Below are 15,000 nucleotides of genomic sequence, written 5' to 3' on the forward strand. Positions count from 1 at the left end.
GCATACTACGACCGCTCCGCGCGGTTTTCGCGGCGAAGAATGCCGCAATGTTGCTGTTCTGCTGACAGTGATGAAGATGACGAAGCTGATGACGACGACGGCGACGACGACGACGATGTGGACACTTCTGGGATGCACCGGGAGATGGAGAAGGGTGCGAGGATCCTCCTGATCGAACACACACACACACTCTGCCCCTCTCTCTGTCTGGGTTGGAAAATATCAAATAAATAAAAATATTTCCTTCGAACGCGAACGTATGCGTGTGTGCGTTGAGTATCAAGCGCGCCAAACGCATCAACAGCAATGTGGAATGAGAAAAAAAGAAAAAGAAAAACAACAGACTTACAAGAGCATCATCATCATCCGACTGCAGCATCAGCAGCAGCAGCAGCAGCAGCGACCAAACATACATAAAACAGGAGAAATAAATTTCAGTAGCAATCACCTTTTACGAATGGACGAACGAGAGTGATTATGTTCGGTTTTCGAAGTATTTCACTTTATGGTGATCTTTGGGCATCATTGCGATGTGAGCAGAAGGAGGCAAAGGGGGTGTGTACTCTGTGGACAGTCTGTTGAGAACGGGAAGAAGGTGAAAAGAAGCGAAGCGGTTGTGGTTGTGGTTACAGCGCAACGCATTGCAAAGCTTTCTAGAGCAATCGCGATCATCGTTTACCGCAGCATTAAAGCATTACAAGCGGTAGCAACTGTGGGAGACTTTTCGAACCACAACCGCGGATCGGATGATCCCGACTCTTGATCCGAATTGACTCCAAGAATGCTGCGAGAAATCAGCGAATTGCTCGAAGAACCCCTCCCGAGGACCTCATTTATCATTTTCATCCCCTTTATGCAAATTTCGGCACCAGCATGGAAGGAATTGGAATGTGGCATTACCACCTGTTCTACAAAATTCGGACAAGGAGCTCCGTGGGTGCCAAAAGTGGCGCGGATTTCGAATAATTGAGTCACCTTAGACGTGGCGCGTGCCCACGGCCTCCAAAACGGTCGATAAAGGTGACGTTTATTGCTGTCCTCCAAAGGCGCACACACACACACACACACACACGAACACGGGCTGACCACCGGTCAGGCGACCGGTGGATTGACAAACTGCGCCCCGAACGCTGAACGCAGCAACAAAACGGTTTGTGTGGACACTTGGGTTGGGTCGTTATTTGTTTTGTTTCGTGTTTTTTTTATGCTGTCGCTCCACTGCCACTGCCACTGCCTTGCTGACAGTTTTTTTTTTATGTTCTGTTGTGTGTCCCTTCCGTTTTTTTTCTCTTCATGCTGGAGGACCAGCAGCAATCGGAAGCAGCACCCTTGTGCTTGGACCACGAGCAGCAAAAAAGTAAGCGAAGCAACAGTTTCTTGGACTTCCACTCCCGTTTTCCTCGAGCTTTCCCTCTTATGCTCGTGAAGAAAAAGAAAGATAGAGAGAGAGTGGAAACGGAGGTCCCTAAACGCGATCGAACGTGAAGCGAACGCATAGGAATGATGTGTTGCAACAGTGAAAGAAATGCAAAAAAACAACAACAACAACAGAAACAAAGAGAGAAAAAGGGGAAAGAAAGAAAAAACCCCACGACACCGGAATCGAATGCCTCCCTCCCGATAGGGGTGGCAGCATGCCATGAAAATGATGGCGAATGATGGTGGCATTATAATCGTTCAATTTCGTTCTCTCTGTTTGTCGTGTTGCGTCGCGTCGTGGGCATCGCGCGTGGGGAGCGCAAATGTTGTGACGTTTTACAAACCGTTTCCTCCTCCTCCAGTATCCTTTATCCATCCTGTGTGTGTGTGTGTGTGTGATGCCTTCTTGGGTTTGGTGTCATCCGGGTGCCGGGTGCTGGCGGTGGTGATGCTCCTCGGCTTATCGCAACACTGCACTTTACCCACACACACACACACACACATCCTCGTCACCAGTTGAGCCAAAGCGTCGTTGTCGACATTTCCCAAGGCTTGCTGGGGATTGCTCCGTAGTCCGTTATGCTCATGCTCATGCTGGCAGTTGGCGGCGACGGCAAAGGCGGCGACGACGACGGCGGCGGCATCTTCCGGTGGCGAACAATACCCGGAAACCCGGAACTACTCCGCTGTATCGAGGGAGGGACGATAAAAAAGCGGTAACGGTTACGTATCTTCTCCTTTTCCTTCTTCTCTTCGTCGTCGTCGTTTGCTTAATCATGTTTTTCGCCTGCCTTCGACTTCCTTAGGTCATGGTTTGGTGCGGTGCATAAGTGCACTCTCCTCTCTCTCTCTCTCTCCGCCTGCACACACCCACAGGAATGGCCAAAGGGCGCTATCAGAGGGTCGGGCACCCCCGGACCCCCACCGGACCCTTGGTTCTTCCTTCACTTTTGACAGAGTGACGATCACCCGAATTCCGTTCTGGTTCTTTCCGTTTGTTTTTTTTTTCTTCTAGTCCATCATTTCTTTTTTGCATACCGCTTGCCATTGACCTCAATGGGGGCTTCTCGGCTTCCCGGGAGAAGGCGCCTCTTATCACTTCGCCTTCGATATCCCCGGACCGGACTTCCTGATGGGTTTTGCATAGTTTGTCCAGCGCCGTTATGCTGCTGCTGTCGATGCCGCTATGCTGGTGGCTTTAAGGCTTAAGCTTATCGCGTTGTCCGGTCCGGGGTTTCTTTTTTGCGATAACACGTCGTCTGCCTGCCTTTCCTCAACGCCGTCTCGTGATGTCATTTTATGATGCTTACACACACGGACGCACGCACAATCTTCCATGCGACATATGTTTGACACAATTCTAGAGGCGCTCTCGAGCTGGCTGGCTGGCCGACTGTCACGCGGAACGAACGCGTATGAATCGTTCAATTAAGAAACTATGTAACGGTCAGATTAGTTGGCCACCGAGCCCCGGGGCATGCCACGGTTTGCTTACAAGCTCCAAATAAATCACTCGCGTTAAATTGAACAGCAACTTCTGCAAGTGCTAGACCAAGACAAAGCATCGTCATCGTCGTTGTCGTCGTCGTCGACGCCTTGGGCACGGTCTAAGACGAATCCGGACGCTAAGTCGCGTGTGCGTCAGTGGTTTGTTTGTTTGCGTTGCAAGCAGCAGCAGCAGCAGCTCCAGGCTCCATGATATGATGATATGATGAGATGTGAGATGCTGCCCCTTCCCCCTCCCTCCCTCTCGGTCCGTGGACAGCCGGATCGAGATTGGTTTTGATTAAAATTGATATCAATCGATTGATAAATTTCAATTGATGGCAATGCAATCGTCGGTCGTGGCGCGGCGGATCGTACGCGCCACGGATCGGTTGCGAAAGCCTCACGCTCGCTCTCTCTATGCTGTGACCTTTTCCGGGGGAACCGTGCAAGCGTGGCGCAATGTGCATTGGCCCCCGCGGCTTCCCCGCTTCAGCTTCTTCTCGTCAGCCGGAGCGGAGTGACAGTGTTCTAGTCGTTGTGTACTAACGGAATAATAATGAACATAAAAAACGACGCACGATGCGATGGAAACTCGCTCTGCACTTCCTTGAGGCAAGCGCTCGATGCTCAATAAATCACAAATCTGCCACCGAAGCTTGTCACCTCGCAGGCGGGAAGTCGCGTCGCGTAGTGCTCGACGCAACGGAGAACACACCACCTTTTGTCCTGTTGCACAATTTTGGGGTCCCCCCTTAAAGGAGGCTGCTGCTACTTCTTATCGCAACAGATCGATGAGCGTGAATAAAACCGGGAAGGGGGGGGGGTTTGCGAAACTTCCGAAAAGCATCTCCCGAACGCGCGTTCTCGAAAAGGTGCTCGACTTCACTTATCACGCCGCCGCCACCGTAACCCCTTTTGCGGTGGTAAACTTTGGTAAAAGAGAGGGAGAAGGAGAATGGAGTGAAGGAGCAGCAAAAGTTTTATTATTATTCATTACAATAAATCATTTGTCATTAAGATGTTGGCTTCTGGTTTTAATTTTTTGTTATCATGTGGCCGCCACTGTGCCTTGTGCCGGTGGCCGGAGGTAGCTAGTGCTCCTTGGTGCTCCTCTTTCGCGGATTCGGGAATCGTCACCGCGCTTCTGCCATCATCTGCTCAACGCTTCAAACACGGACGGACGGACGGGATGGGGGGTAGCGGTTGAATGGAACATAAAAATGACTTCGCACAAGCGGGCACGACGAGCACCTTCCTTGGATGAAGCAGCAGCAGCAGGATGAAAACCGGCGGCACCTCGCCAAACCACCAACCGACCGACCACCGACCACCGGATCGATCGGTGCAAAAGGATGGACCAAGAAATATGATTATTCATAATTTCATCTCATCCCCTCCATTTTCTGCCATTCTGTGTGGGGAACGGGGAAGGAGAAGAAGCACCACGCGCTGCTCTTGTGCTGCTCGCTTGCGCTGTCTCTTCATCTCTCGGCGCGCTCGCATTCAAAACGCCGAAAAGGCCAAACCGGGCGCGCTTCAAGGAATTCCGCGAGCGGAGGTTGGGGTCCGTTGTTAACACAGAAATTTTCATAATATTTTACAAAGATTAGTGCTGGAAGGTGTGCATCGCGCTGGTTCTGCTGCTGTGCAGAAGCGCCGAAAGCAGCGCATTCTTTTCGCGATCGCGACGACGACGACGACGATGATGATGCTGTTGGTCTCTCGTGTTCGGAGTCTGGTGGTCGATCGCAGCATGCTTCATTAATTAAGCATATAATAATGGTCCGACTGGCTACTGGGTTTTTTGTGTGTTTGTGTATGCGCGGATCACGGTGGTGGCCATGGTAGCTTCTGTTCCGGTAGCCGATGGTCGGTCAATGCGGTTGATCTTTTTTTTCTGCGCAGAAAGAAGTGATATTTTCGATTCTTCACTTCGGCATCTGGAAGGTGGCCCCCGCGGGGGATTATTTTGAATAATGAATAGAGGGAGAGAGAGAGAGAAAGAGAAGAAGAGTAAAAGGAAGCTTAACTCAACTCGCGTGCTCGCGATTCAGAAGCGCAAACATGAGGAAGAGAGTTAAGCAGAAAATAGATTTTCAAATGGATTTTCGCCAAATGAAATGCAGCAGCCAGCAGCAGCCAATGCGGTGCTAATTCATGCTGCTAATGCCACCGGCGTCCGGTGTGGATGCATTAATCTTGTTGCTGCTGCTGCTGCTACTGCTGCTATCGTATCGCGGCGATGACAGTTTCACGCACCTTTCCGGTATCCGCGCTCAACATATTGCACATTGATGCAGCCCCACCGTTCATTCGCACCTCATTCCGTGGAGAACGAGAAACGGAACGGAAGAAGCACGATCGATCGCGGCTTTTGCGTCGATCCAGCATCCCTTGAGAAATCCGGCTCCGGATTTAGCGCAAAAGAGGTAAACCGACAAACCACCAAATCGTTCGCCACAACGCGTGTCACCGGTTCCTGGGATCGCGTGGCATTCCCCAAAACCACGTCTGACGACTGGAGAGGCGCCACAAACGCCGAGTACACCATCGAAGAAGGCGAAGGAGAAAAAGAAGTAGAGCTAAACGGCGAACAAGTGAGTCCGGGCGCGCGCGCGCGCGTCCCACAACGCTGTCAACGAATTTATGATTCCACTTTTATGCTCCAGTGCGCACCAACAACAGCACCCTGCCACTTGTAGTCGTCGTCGTCGTCGTCGTTGTCATCGGGGTCGGAGTGTCAAGCAAGAGATAAAGTCGGTGGAAAAGAGTGAGGAGGGTAACATAAAAAAAGGAACAAAAAAAAAAACCACCAGAGTGAGAGAGAAAGAGTGCAGCGATGTTATGAATTGCTCGTGCTTATATTTAAATTAAATAAAATGTTAACCGGCTGCCAGCGGCCGGCTACTGCTGCTGCTACTGCTACTGTGTGGCACGCAAACCGGGGACGATGTCATTGGGTGTGTGTGTGTGGATGGAACGCCGGAATCTAAATGCAATTATGTTGGATCCATCTTCACCTTTCGTCGCCGGTTCGTTCGTCGTTTTTCACACCACATCATTCAGCTGCAGCACCAACGATGACGACAACGACGACAACGACAACTACGTGTTCCTCGGTGAACACGGGACACACGGGCAGATGCAGATTTGTCCAGCGTGCCAGAAGCGTGTGCGCCATCCGGAAGCCCTTATTATTCGGTCAACTAACCCGTGGCACAATGTTTCCGCACGAGCTCGTGGCCACGATCCAAAGCAAAGCGCAAAAGCGCAAGAATTGCACATTGTTTTTGTTGTTTTTTTTTGTGAGACGAAAGAAGCGTTAGAATGGGTGTGAAAGGGAAGGCAATAATTCTGATAAGCACCCCTTCTCCTCCCTACGTCCTTCTCTGCTCCTAATTAATCCAACATTAACCGGGAGCACAATAAAAGAAACCACGGCCATGGTCATGGCCACGGCTGAGCAAGCAATTCATTTTTATTCGTTTATCGGAAGGACTGTCCTGCAAAGTCCTGTAAAGGTAATAAACAGCGGGGCAACATGTGCAACACACACTGGAGGTGGAGACTCTGGCCGGCAACAGGTTGTAACAGGACAAAACCAACTTGTTCCTTGGAGAGAGAGGGACACTTGGCGCTAGAACGCTCCGTACGAGCGCTCCACCAAGTGGCCCTCTAATTTAATGTCCTTTAACGGTCCTCTGGTCCTGCCGGTGCTGTTGCCGGTGCTGGTGCTGGTACGCGTTGGTCCTTGTTGCATTGATGCTCCTTCCTTTCTTTTCCCCGGTGTTTTTTTTTGTTGCTTTATCGCAACATGATGCACATCTCGCGCCCCCTTTTTTTGCTGCTGCCGGAGCTGATGCCGGTGCCGGGATGCCGGTCACATAATTGTCCCTCATCGTTAGCAGGATGTGCGCGAGCGTCTCTCTGTGTGTGTGTGTGTTCGCATGGGAAACACCGGCATTCAATGTTGCTGTTGCTGATCACGATGAGGATGATGATGATGATGATGATGGTTTTATAGCTAGAACGAAATGTTCTGAACTGATCGAAACAAACAAGCGAAAGGAATAAGCGAAATGACAACATTCTACCAAAGGATGGATGGATGTCCTTTCCAGCAAAGGGCAGGCATTAGAGGGCAAGGTTCCCCCTTTCCCCGCGGTGCGCAAGTGCACCAAGTGCACGTAGAGGGCTATTGTTGCGGTTTGCTGCCGATATGCAAGGGACCGCGAGGGTGCCCAAAGGAAACAGGATGGAACAACGACAACATCGACAACGGCAACGACGATGATGGTGGTGCTTGTCGTGGTGGTGGAAGGACAACGGAAGAACATATGTTGCCCATCTTCCCGGGTTTGGCTAGAGTGCCTGGACAAAGCGCCCTTTCCATGGAAGGGTGCACCGGAGCCCTTTTGCTGAGGGATGATCGAAAAAGGCCCTCGGGGTGGACGGACGAAACGAATATTCAAATAATTGTCCTCGATTAATTGCTAGTTTAGTCGAGTGGTACGGAACACACACACACACAGGCAGGCAGGAGGTGACGCTACACCCCGCTGATGATGAGCTATCATTTGACATTGAAACGGCAACATCACAGCAGGCATTCGGTGAACAGTTGCAAGTGAAGGAGACTCGTGGACATCATCGTGAGAAGGGGTTTGTTTTTTGGTGCTGGTGGTGGTTGCGAGGACCACTGGCACAGAGAGAAGAAGCTGGTGCTAATGGTGACAATTATGTAGAGCGTCGAAGCGTCGAAGGAACGACGAACAGGACAGATGACGCCACTTCGTTTGACTGTTGGAGGAGTTGCTTAATCTTAATCTCACATCGGCAGCGGGCGTTAACGAATTAGATCGCGCTAGACGCACCGACTTCTTGAGGAGAGACGCGAGCGATCTGCTGTGATGGTGTCAGTGTCCCTTCCCAAGTTGATCCCAATTGATGACGGTCCTCTGGGGTGCCGGGAGGAATGACGCAATACTCGTCGCTCGGCGGAGCGTTTATCAAGTTCATCAACAATGGAATGTTGCTTAGCGCTCTGATCTAGAGAAGACTAGAGACTAGAGAAGAACTAATAGGGGTGTCTAATACTATTGTTGGTGCTGGAATTTGCGGGACTAATAGAAACATACAGAAAGTATTGCTAAAATGGCCTAACTACGTTAGAAAGTTTACAGTTTGGAAATGTCAAAATGAGATTGAAATTAACTACCTGGTCGGGGCCTGGTACGGTTAAGACAAAAGAATTTTACATTATGATCGACTTTCAACTTGGTTAGACATTAAACTTGTAAAGAACTGTCAAAATGCACGACGTTCATATACAGTATGCTAAAAAAAATTATCCACTCCTGTAAGAAATAGACGTTTTGGCGGAATTTTCATGAAAAACTACATTAAAAACGCTTCACTTATTCCACTGTTTTTATTCCATTTCATTTTGCTTTTCACTTTTTCCAAAAAGACCCACTAGAAAAGAAAAGTTTTATTAGAAACAATCGAGCAATGTACGAAAAACACGGAAAAAATTGTCATTATTGTCTTGGATTGTATAGTTTTCCTTCCAAATAATCATATAATCGTTTTATTCTCTCCATTTCACCGATGCACTTGATTTTTTTTATCTCAACTGTATCTTTTGAGGCCGCTTTTATGGCATTATGGCCAAAAATAATGTACCTAACAAACTAATATTTGCTTATCTGCAGAAGAAATGCAGTTGTTTATCTGCAGAAGATAGCGCCCTTTTATAAATGAATCAGTTGTCTACTAACTAGCATAACTCCATTACTTTTTCCCATAAAGCCAACAAATGAGCCCCAAAAGATGCAGTTGAGATCCAAGAAGTCATGTGCATCGTTGAAATTAGAAGAAAAGACAAATGAACTACTTTGGTACTCCAAAAACACCTTATCGTCACGGCGATGCCCAGCTTCTGACTTCATTTCGCTGTGCAGCAGCTGACCGTGGCCAGCGAGCAAGCAAACCACTGACCACGGTACCTCGGACTCCCTCCTTTCCTCATCGATCAATTATGATTAAAGCCGCGCTTACTCCGAAGCGCCGCAAGCACTACTTAACATCGATTGACCCGCTGCTTTGGCGCTTCGCGGGGGGACGGGTTTCAACTCGGCGACTGGCCACGCGGACAATTGGCGTGGTGGCCACGGAGACACACAACATAACGCCACGCCAGCACGGCACACATCTTCTCTGTCAACAGAGCAGCGACAACGTCGTCGACGACAACGACGATACCGAAGAGATTAGGAGCTTGGAGGGGGGCCTGTGGCAATCGGGGCGTCGGATTTGACAAAACATTTTGTTATTTCCATCTTCCAACACCCGAGGAGGAGGGGAGGAAAGCTGGCAGCGATTCTAATCGATCGACCAATTTAAGGCCAAAACCATTCCTAGACCTTCTCCTCCTGCTCTTCCTTCGGTCCAGGCACTCTTCGGTTGTCCGATTAAACTTAATTCGTCGCGATCGTCACCGACCACCGCGATCTTCAAGCCCTCGTGCTGCTGCAGCTACTACAAGCTCACTAGTCACTGTTTGTGTTTGGTTGTGTCTTGGAACTAGTTCAACAATCAATCGCGGTGACGTGACCGCCTCGCGAGGAGGCGACAACGTCGTCTAGGTCGTCGTCGTCGTCGTCGTGTGATTGTCATCGACGCCAGCGCAAGCGCGAGATGACCGCGAACTCAGCGACACTTTGCTCGCTCGGCAAATTCCGATCGATTTCAGCGCAACAGCCATCCAGTGGCCGCAAAGGGTCAGCTCAGCACCTCCATCCATCCATCCATCCATCCATATGTGTTGGTTTAATTCAATTGAAACTGATTTGGTTAGATATTGCAACGTCGCCAGGTCGCCGCGAACCAGACGTTGCGCACTGTCCACGGAGACATTCCAATGACTTTTTGTTTTTTTTTGGACTGATATTAAGAAGAAGTCCAGCAAGTACCTTGGATTAATCGATCTTTTTCTTGTTCTATCTCTCTCCCTTTTCTCAGACACAAGCACTCGCCCTTACCGCGCGTACCAAATCCCCGAAGAAGGACTCCTCCGGACCCGGTTCTCCGGTGCAAGAGTCATCCGGAATGGCAAGTCCAAAGGTTGCGAACGCCACGACGCTGGCCGCCACCAGTACATCATCCAGTAGCTCGAGTTCAAGTAACAACAGTTCGGCGGAACCACCACCACCACCACCACCATCAGTACCGGCACCGGCACCTCCGGGGACATCCGGAACTCACCTAAACACCGATGGCGTTCTTCCGCTTCATTCACATTCCTCGTCGAGTACCACCACCAGTTCCAATGGTGCGGCACCTTCGCATCCTGCCATCAGTGTGTCCCAATCGTTGCTAGCGGCAGCTGCGGCGGCCGCGGTCAGCAATCGCTCCGCTACACCGCGCATTACCGTGTCCACCTCGCTCGGTGCCTCGACGGTCGATCGCGAGAATGGTCCCCTCGGTTCGGGTTCCGTTGGTAATGGTGGTGGTCCACGGGATGGCGGCTGTCTATCGGGGCGAGATTCGGGACTTGGTTTAGCAGCACCGACCAGCAACCAGTCCTCTTCGGCCATTGCCGGCAACAACAATAGCAACAACAACAATCCCTCCAATGGACCCTCCGTTTCGGAACGGACGATCCTCCAGTCACCGGTGGCGGCCGTTGCGGCGGCAGCCGCCGCCATGCAGGACCGAAAGCAGGACTTTGATTTCAGCAAAGTGAACGGTAGGTAGTACAGCACTACGAACATGGAAAATCTTTTAATATAATTACTAGCAAGCCCTTTTGACTGACGAGAAAAGGGAAGGGAGTAAAGTCAAGTGTCCGCCTAGTACTTGAAACGGCACTCCCTCCAAAAGGCTGGGGGCCATCAATTGATCAGAACTCCTCCAAAATTTGGAGAGTTTCTGCTTTTTGATGAAGCATCGAAAAAGGCTAAAAAGTCGCAATCGATGAGGAGAAAAAACAATATCCAGAAATCAAAAAGTATTTCCTTTTTTTCGTTGTTGGTTCCACAATCATTAACTGGAACTGACTTCGACAGGACACCGACTGACGCGACCGAATGATTGATCATTCCGTCACCATCGTGAGCTGATCTGTCTTATTGGACACGGGATTCAAGGGATGAACCTCCATTGAGAGGAAGCTAATTGAGTCTCGCGAGGTTTGTAACGTCCAGTTCGAGCGCCTGGAGTGCTGCTGCTGCTGTTGGCAACACACCACAATGTCCGCAATGTGTTCAACAGCGACCATCGACAGCGAGCAGCGGTCGGCAATGTAAAAAGGGCTCCAGAGAGCCAGAGATCCGTGAAGCGTGAGAAGTGGCCGGGGTTGTGGGGGGGTTCCGGGCACTGTGGCCGCCGTTTGCACAAAGAGCGCGCCGGCTCCACGCCGCGCTCCACGCATGTAGCGCATAATCCGTTAAATACACATAAAACAACCCGAAACCGAACCCGGGGACGACGATGCAAACTCCTTCCATGGTGGCAGTGGTGATGGTGGCGCGTGCGGAAGGTCACGCCGGATTAGAGTACCGGGAAAAAGCGATGAGCGCCACCGGCTATTACGACGGCCTTCCTCTCTCACACACACACACACATGTGCTCTCTCTCTCTCTCTCTGTCTGTCTGGTTTAGTGCCAAAAATTATTCCCTCCAAAAAGGAGTCCCGGGAATGCCGCCCATTGGGTGTGAGGTTATGCGGCTTTGCAGAAACTGTTGAGCCCCGTCCGTCGGTCGGAACACTAAAACACTCCCCATCCCCTAGTGGCACACGTACACACACACACACACACCGATGCCTGCGTTCAGGGTGGTGATTAGAGCACCAGGATTCCGGTATCCACGGGATCCACAATCCCGGCGCAAAAACCGAACGCAAAGTCACGGCCTACTCCAAGACACGCGAAAAATCACGGACTACTTGTTCTGCCTTAACCACCGTCTACTACCTCTCACGGGGAGGGGGCACAATTTTCACAAAATCATTATCAGAATGGACACTCCACCATTCCCTCCCCACCCCCCACGCACTAATGGTCCGGTGGATCGATCGAAATGGTTTTTGATAAATTGAAATGCGAGCAGCATTGGAGGGATAGCCCACGGGGACGGGGTAGTATCCGGCAATTTATATGTTTTAGGCGGATTTGTCCATTGTCATCCATCTCTAGCGCAGCGCATCGTGGAACCGCGGAACGGCCTGGTGGACTTATGGACCACTCTTCCTCCTACCACCCCCTTTCGGGCGATGCAAGCGTCCCATAAATCCTCGAGCGAATCCCTCGCTCGCTCGCTCTCTCTTCTCCCATTCAGTGTTCACCCGTTTTACGGGTATATGGGAGTAGTAGAGAGAGAGAGAAGGGGGCACGAAATCCCCGGACAACCACACGGGGAGGGCACACGGCGGGAGGCTGGTTGGATCGGCTAAGCCCCCTAAGGTCGATGCTCCAACGCGTTAGCACTGCACACGTTCACTGATGATCGTTCTGTGTTGTCCACAATGTACAGCAGCGTGTGTGTGTGTATCGCATGAAAGCTTATGCTACTTTCGATGCACTTTATCCCCGGCACGAAAGTTGTGGCAAAATGTTGACCAAAACCATTTCCTTTCCGGTGCAAATAGCTACAACTTGACGAAAGTGTTTCGTTAAATTGTACTAAAGATCAGTTTCGTTCGTTTACAAAAATTAACAAACAGATCTCGCGCGAAACTCCAGTCCAGTCGCTACAAATGGTGAAGCAAAAGCAAAAGCAAACGCAAAGCGAACGAACGGCACGCAACGCAACGCAAAAGGCCAATAAAATCAGAAAAGAAGATTAAAGTTAATCAAAATGGAAACGGATTAGGCTACTTCCACCGTGAGCAATGGAATGGACGAAGCGTGGAGTGAAGCGGACACAAACATCGAACCGCTTCGAGCTACAGTCGAGGCGCAGTACTCTTTACACGATTCAGACAGCTTCTCGCTGGTGTTCCCGGTCAAAACGGCGTCGTTGATTCTTTGATAAACAGCCCCGGCCTTAGCCTGGTCGGAAAAACCGGTCACTAACACGCTTCTGGCGTTGGTCTTTGAATTGACCGTTGATGCACATGATGCCGGAGAGTGCTACGTGCTCGGTGCCCGGTTTTCGGACCGGGTCGATTACAGTGGCCAAGTTATTCGATATTCGATTGTCAGTTTTGCGTCCGAATTTCTCCGGAGATTCTGACGTACACCTCCAGAGGACTTTCGGTGCATCATCATCATCATCATCCCTGCTGCACGCTCGTGGGATACGGAGTGGTATCCGAGCGGTAATCCAATGGCCGGAAGCGTGCCTACCGTTCCGTTTTTCGGTATCGCGCCCTCCGGGGGCTTTACATCGTTGCTGCATGATGAGGAGGGCCGGAGAGGATCAAAGAACATGCCACGCACCAACACGTGTGCCAAAAAGGGGTGTAATGGAGGTCGAGAGATGGTGTAACATTCGAAACTGGTCACGTTCATGCAACACATCGAGAGACGGAGAGAAAGAGAGAGAGAGAGGACAGCCGTTGTGACGTGCGTGCCAAGAAGTGGTGTTTGGAAATTGAATGTTTTGGACCGAATCTACCGAGTCCTACGGGGTACTGTACTAACTGGCAAGATATACAACATGGAATATTCCGATAAGACGATCTCGGTCTCAGATAATTGATCTAACCAAGTGCGGCACACACTCCCCGTGGCCAATAACCGCCACTAATTGCGGCAAGTGCCTTCCCCACTAATGACGACCAATCAAAGATCAGAGCGGTTTAATTGGCCAGAATCGACGGCGGTGGATGATTTGAATGCCACGCATAATCCGGCAAAAGAATAGCTTGGAACAACCTCGCCTCGGCTCGGAACCGCTGCACTTTTCACGATTATTAAACAGCAATTTCGTTGAGCACTTGAGCGGAGGAGGCTGTACTACCATGGTGACGATAAGCGTCCGCCGCCGCCGAGCCGATCACATTAATGGACTCATTTTGGGATGGGATTGAACTCACGGCATCATTATCCTCGGGGCGTTGTGTGGTCGCGGTAACCCCTGGCAACCACCAGAACCATCCAAGTCCTGGTTGATGACTACTTGATTTGCGCCATCCTGTCTCTATATACCTTGCCGGCTGTATTCATTGGACCAAAATGCCGCGGCACTCAGCGTGACTTTAGACTTGGAAGAAGAACTCACCAGGGCCCCCCTGTTGCTAATGCAGATTAACTCGTGATTGTTGGAACCACCGCTCTCGCAGATAATTCCCGTTTTCAGTCGGACAAAGGAAAAATCCTTAAATCCTCGCTCGCAGTATCAGTTTTGGTGAAATCACCAATCGCAAAATAGTTCTTCATCTGCGTGAGTATGATAGGGATTTGTACTTGTTTGGATGGGGCAAACGGGGATAGTTTGTATCCTGCGACCACCTCCAGGGAACGCTTTCGAGCACATTCATCTGAAACCAAAGAAGGATTGAACCACCGAACGCATAATCCGGCGGTTGTTGCCTTTGACATTTAGCCGCGTTTCGAATCGAACTGACCAATACCGCGAGGTCCGCGAGGATTAGTTCCTCCAGAACGTAGCGTTCGATGAACAAGATTTAGCTTCGATTCAACGGCCACATACCCCCGGCGAGCAGAGGCGAACTCCAGCGATACGGTGCTCGATGGCCGATTTGCGATGATTATTGGAAGGTACGCGAGTCGCGATCCAACCAGAGAACCAACAGATGAACACTTCGCACGCGACGATTCGGGAGGTGCCGTTTTAGAAAGACCAAAGTGTGACCATCCAGAGGATCCTGTTGGTGTTGCTGCTGCTGCTGCTGCTGCTGCTGGTGGTGGTGTGAAGCTCGAAAGCGCTTAAATCGTTCTCGTGGAATCGATTAACGGAGGAAAACCACATCCCTGGATGCACGAGCACGTGGTTGCACATTTAATGGCCCCAAACCGGCGCCTCCAGTACTCCGGGCGCAGATCTTGTTGTAGCCACCACCATCACCACCATCATTTTGGTCATTCTGTGTTGTTTTGTTTTGTTCGAAATTTAATTCAAAAC

At 50.5% G+C, this 15,000-nt stretch overlaps 1 protein-coding gene across 1 annotated transcript in view; it reads left to right on the forward strand.

Annotated features, from left to right (window-relative positions):
* LOC125957201 (uncharacterized) overlaps positions 1-15,000 on the forward strand; it is an 86,518-nt gene that overhangs the window by 32,544 nt on the left and 38,974 nt on the right. The window contains exon 2 of the mRNA XM_049689730.1: positions 9,931-10,657. Coding sequence (XP_049545687.1) covers positions 9,931-10,657 — 727 coding nt within the window. The remainder of the gene's footprint in view (positions 1-9,930; positions 10,658-15,000) is intronic.

Source organism: Anopheles darlingi, chromosome 3, assembly GCF_943734745.1.
Source record: "Anopheles darlingi chromosome 3, idAnoDarlMG_H_01, whole genome shotgun sequence".
In the NCBI taxonomy this organism is placed as follows: domain Eukaryota; kingdom Metazoa; phylum Arthropoda; class Insecta; order Diptera; family Culicidae; genus Anopheles; species Anopheles darlingi.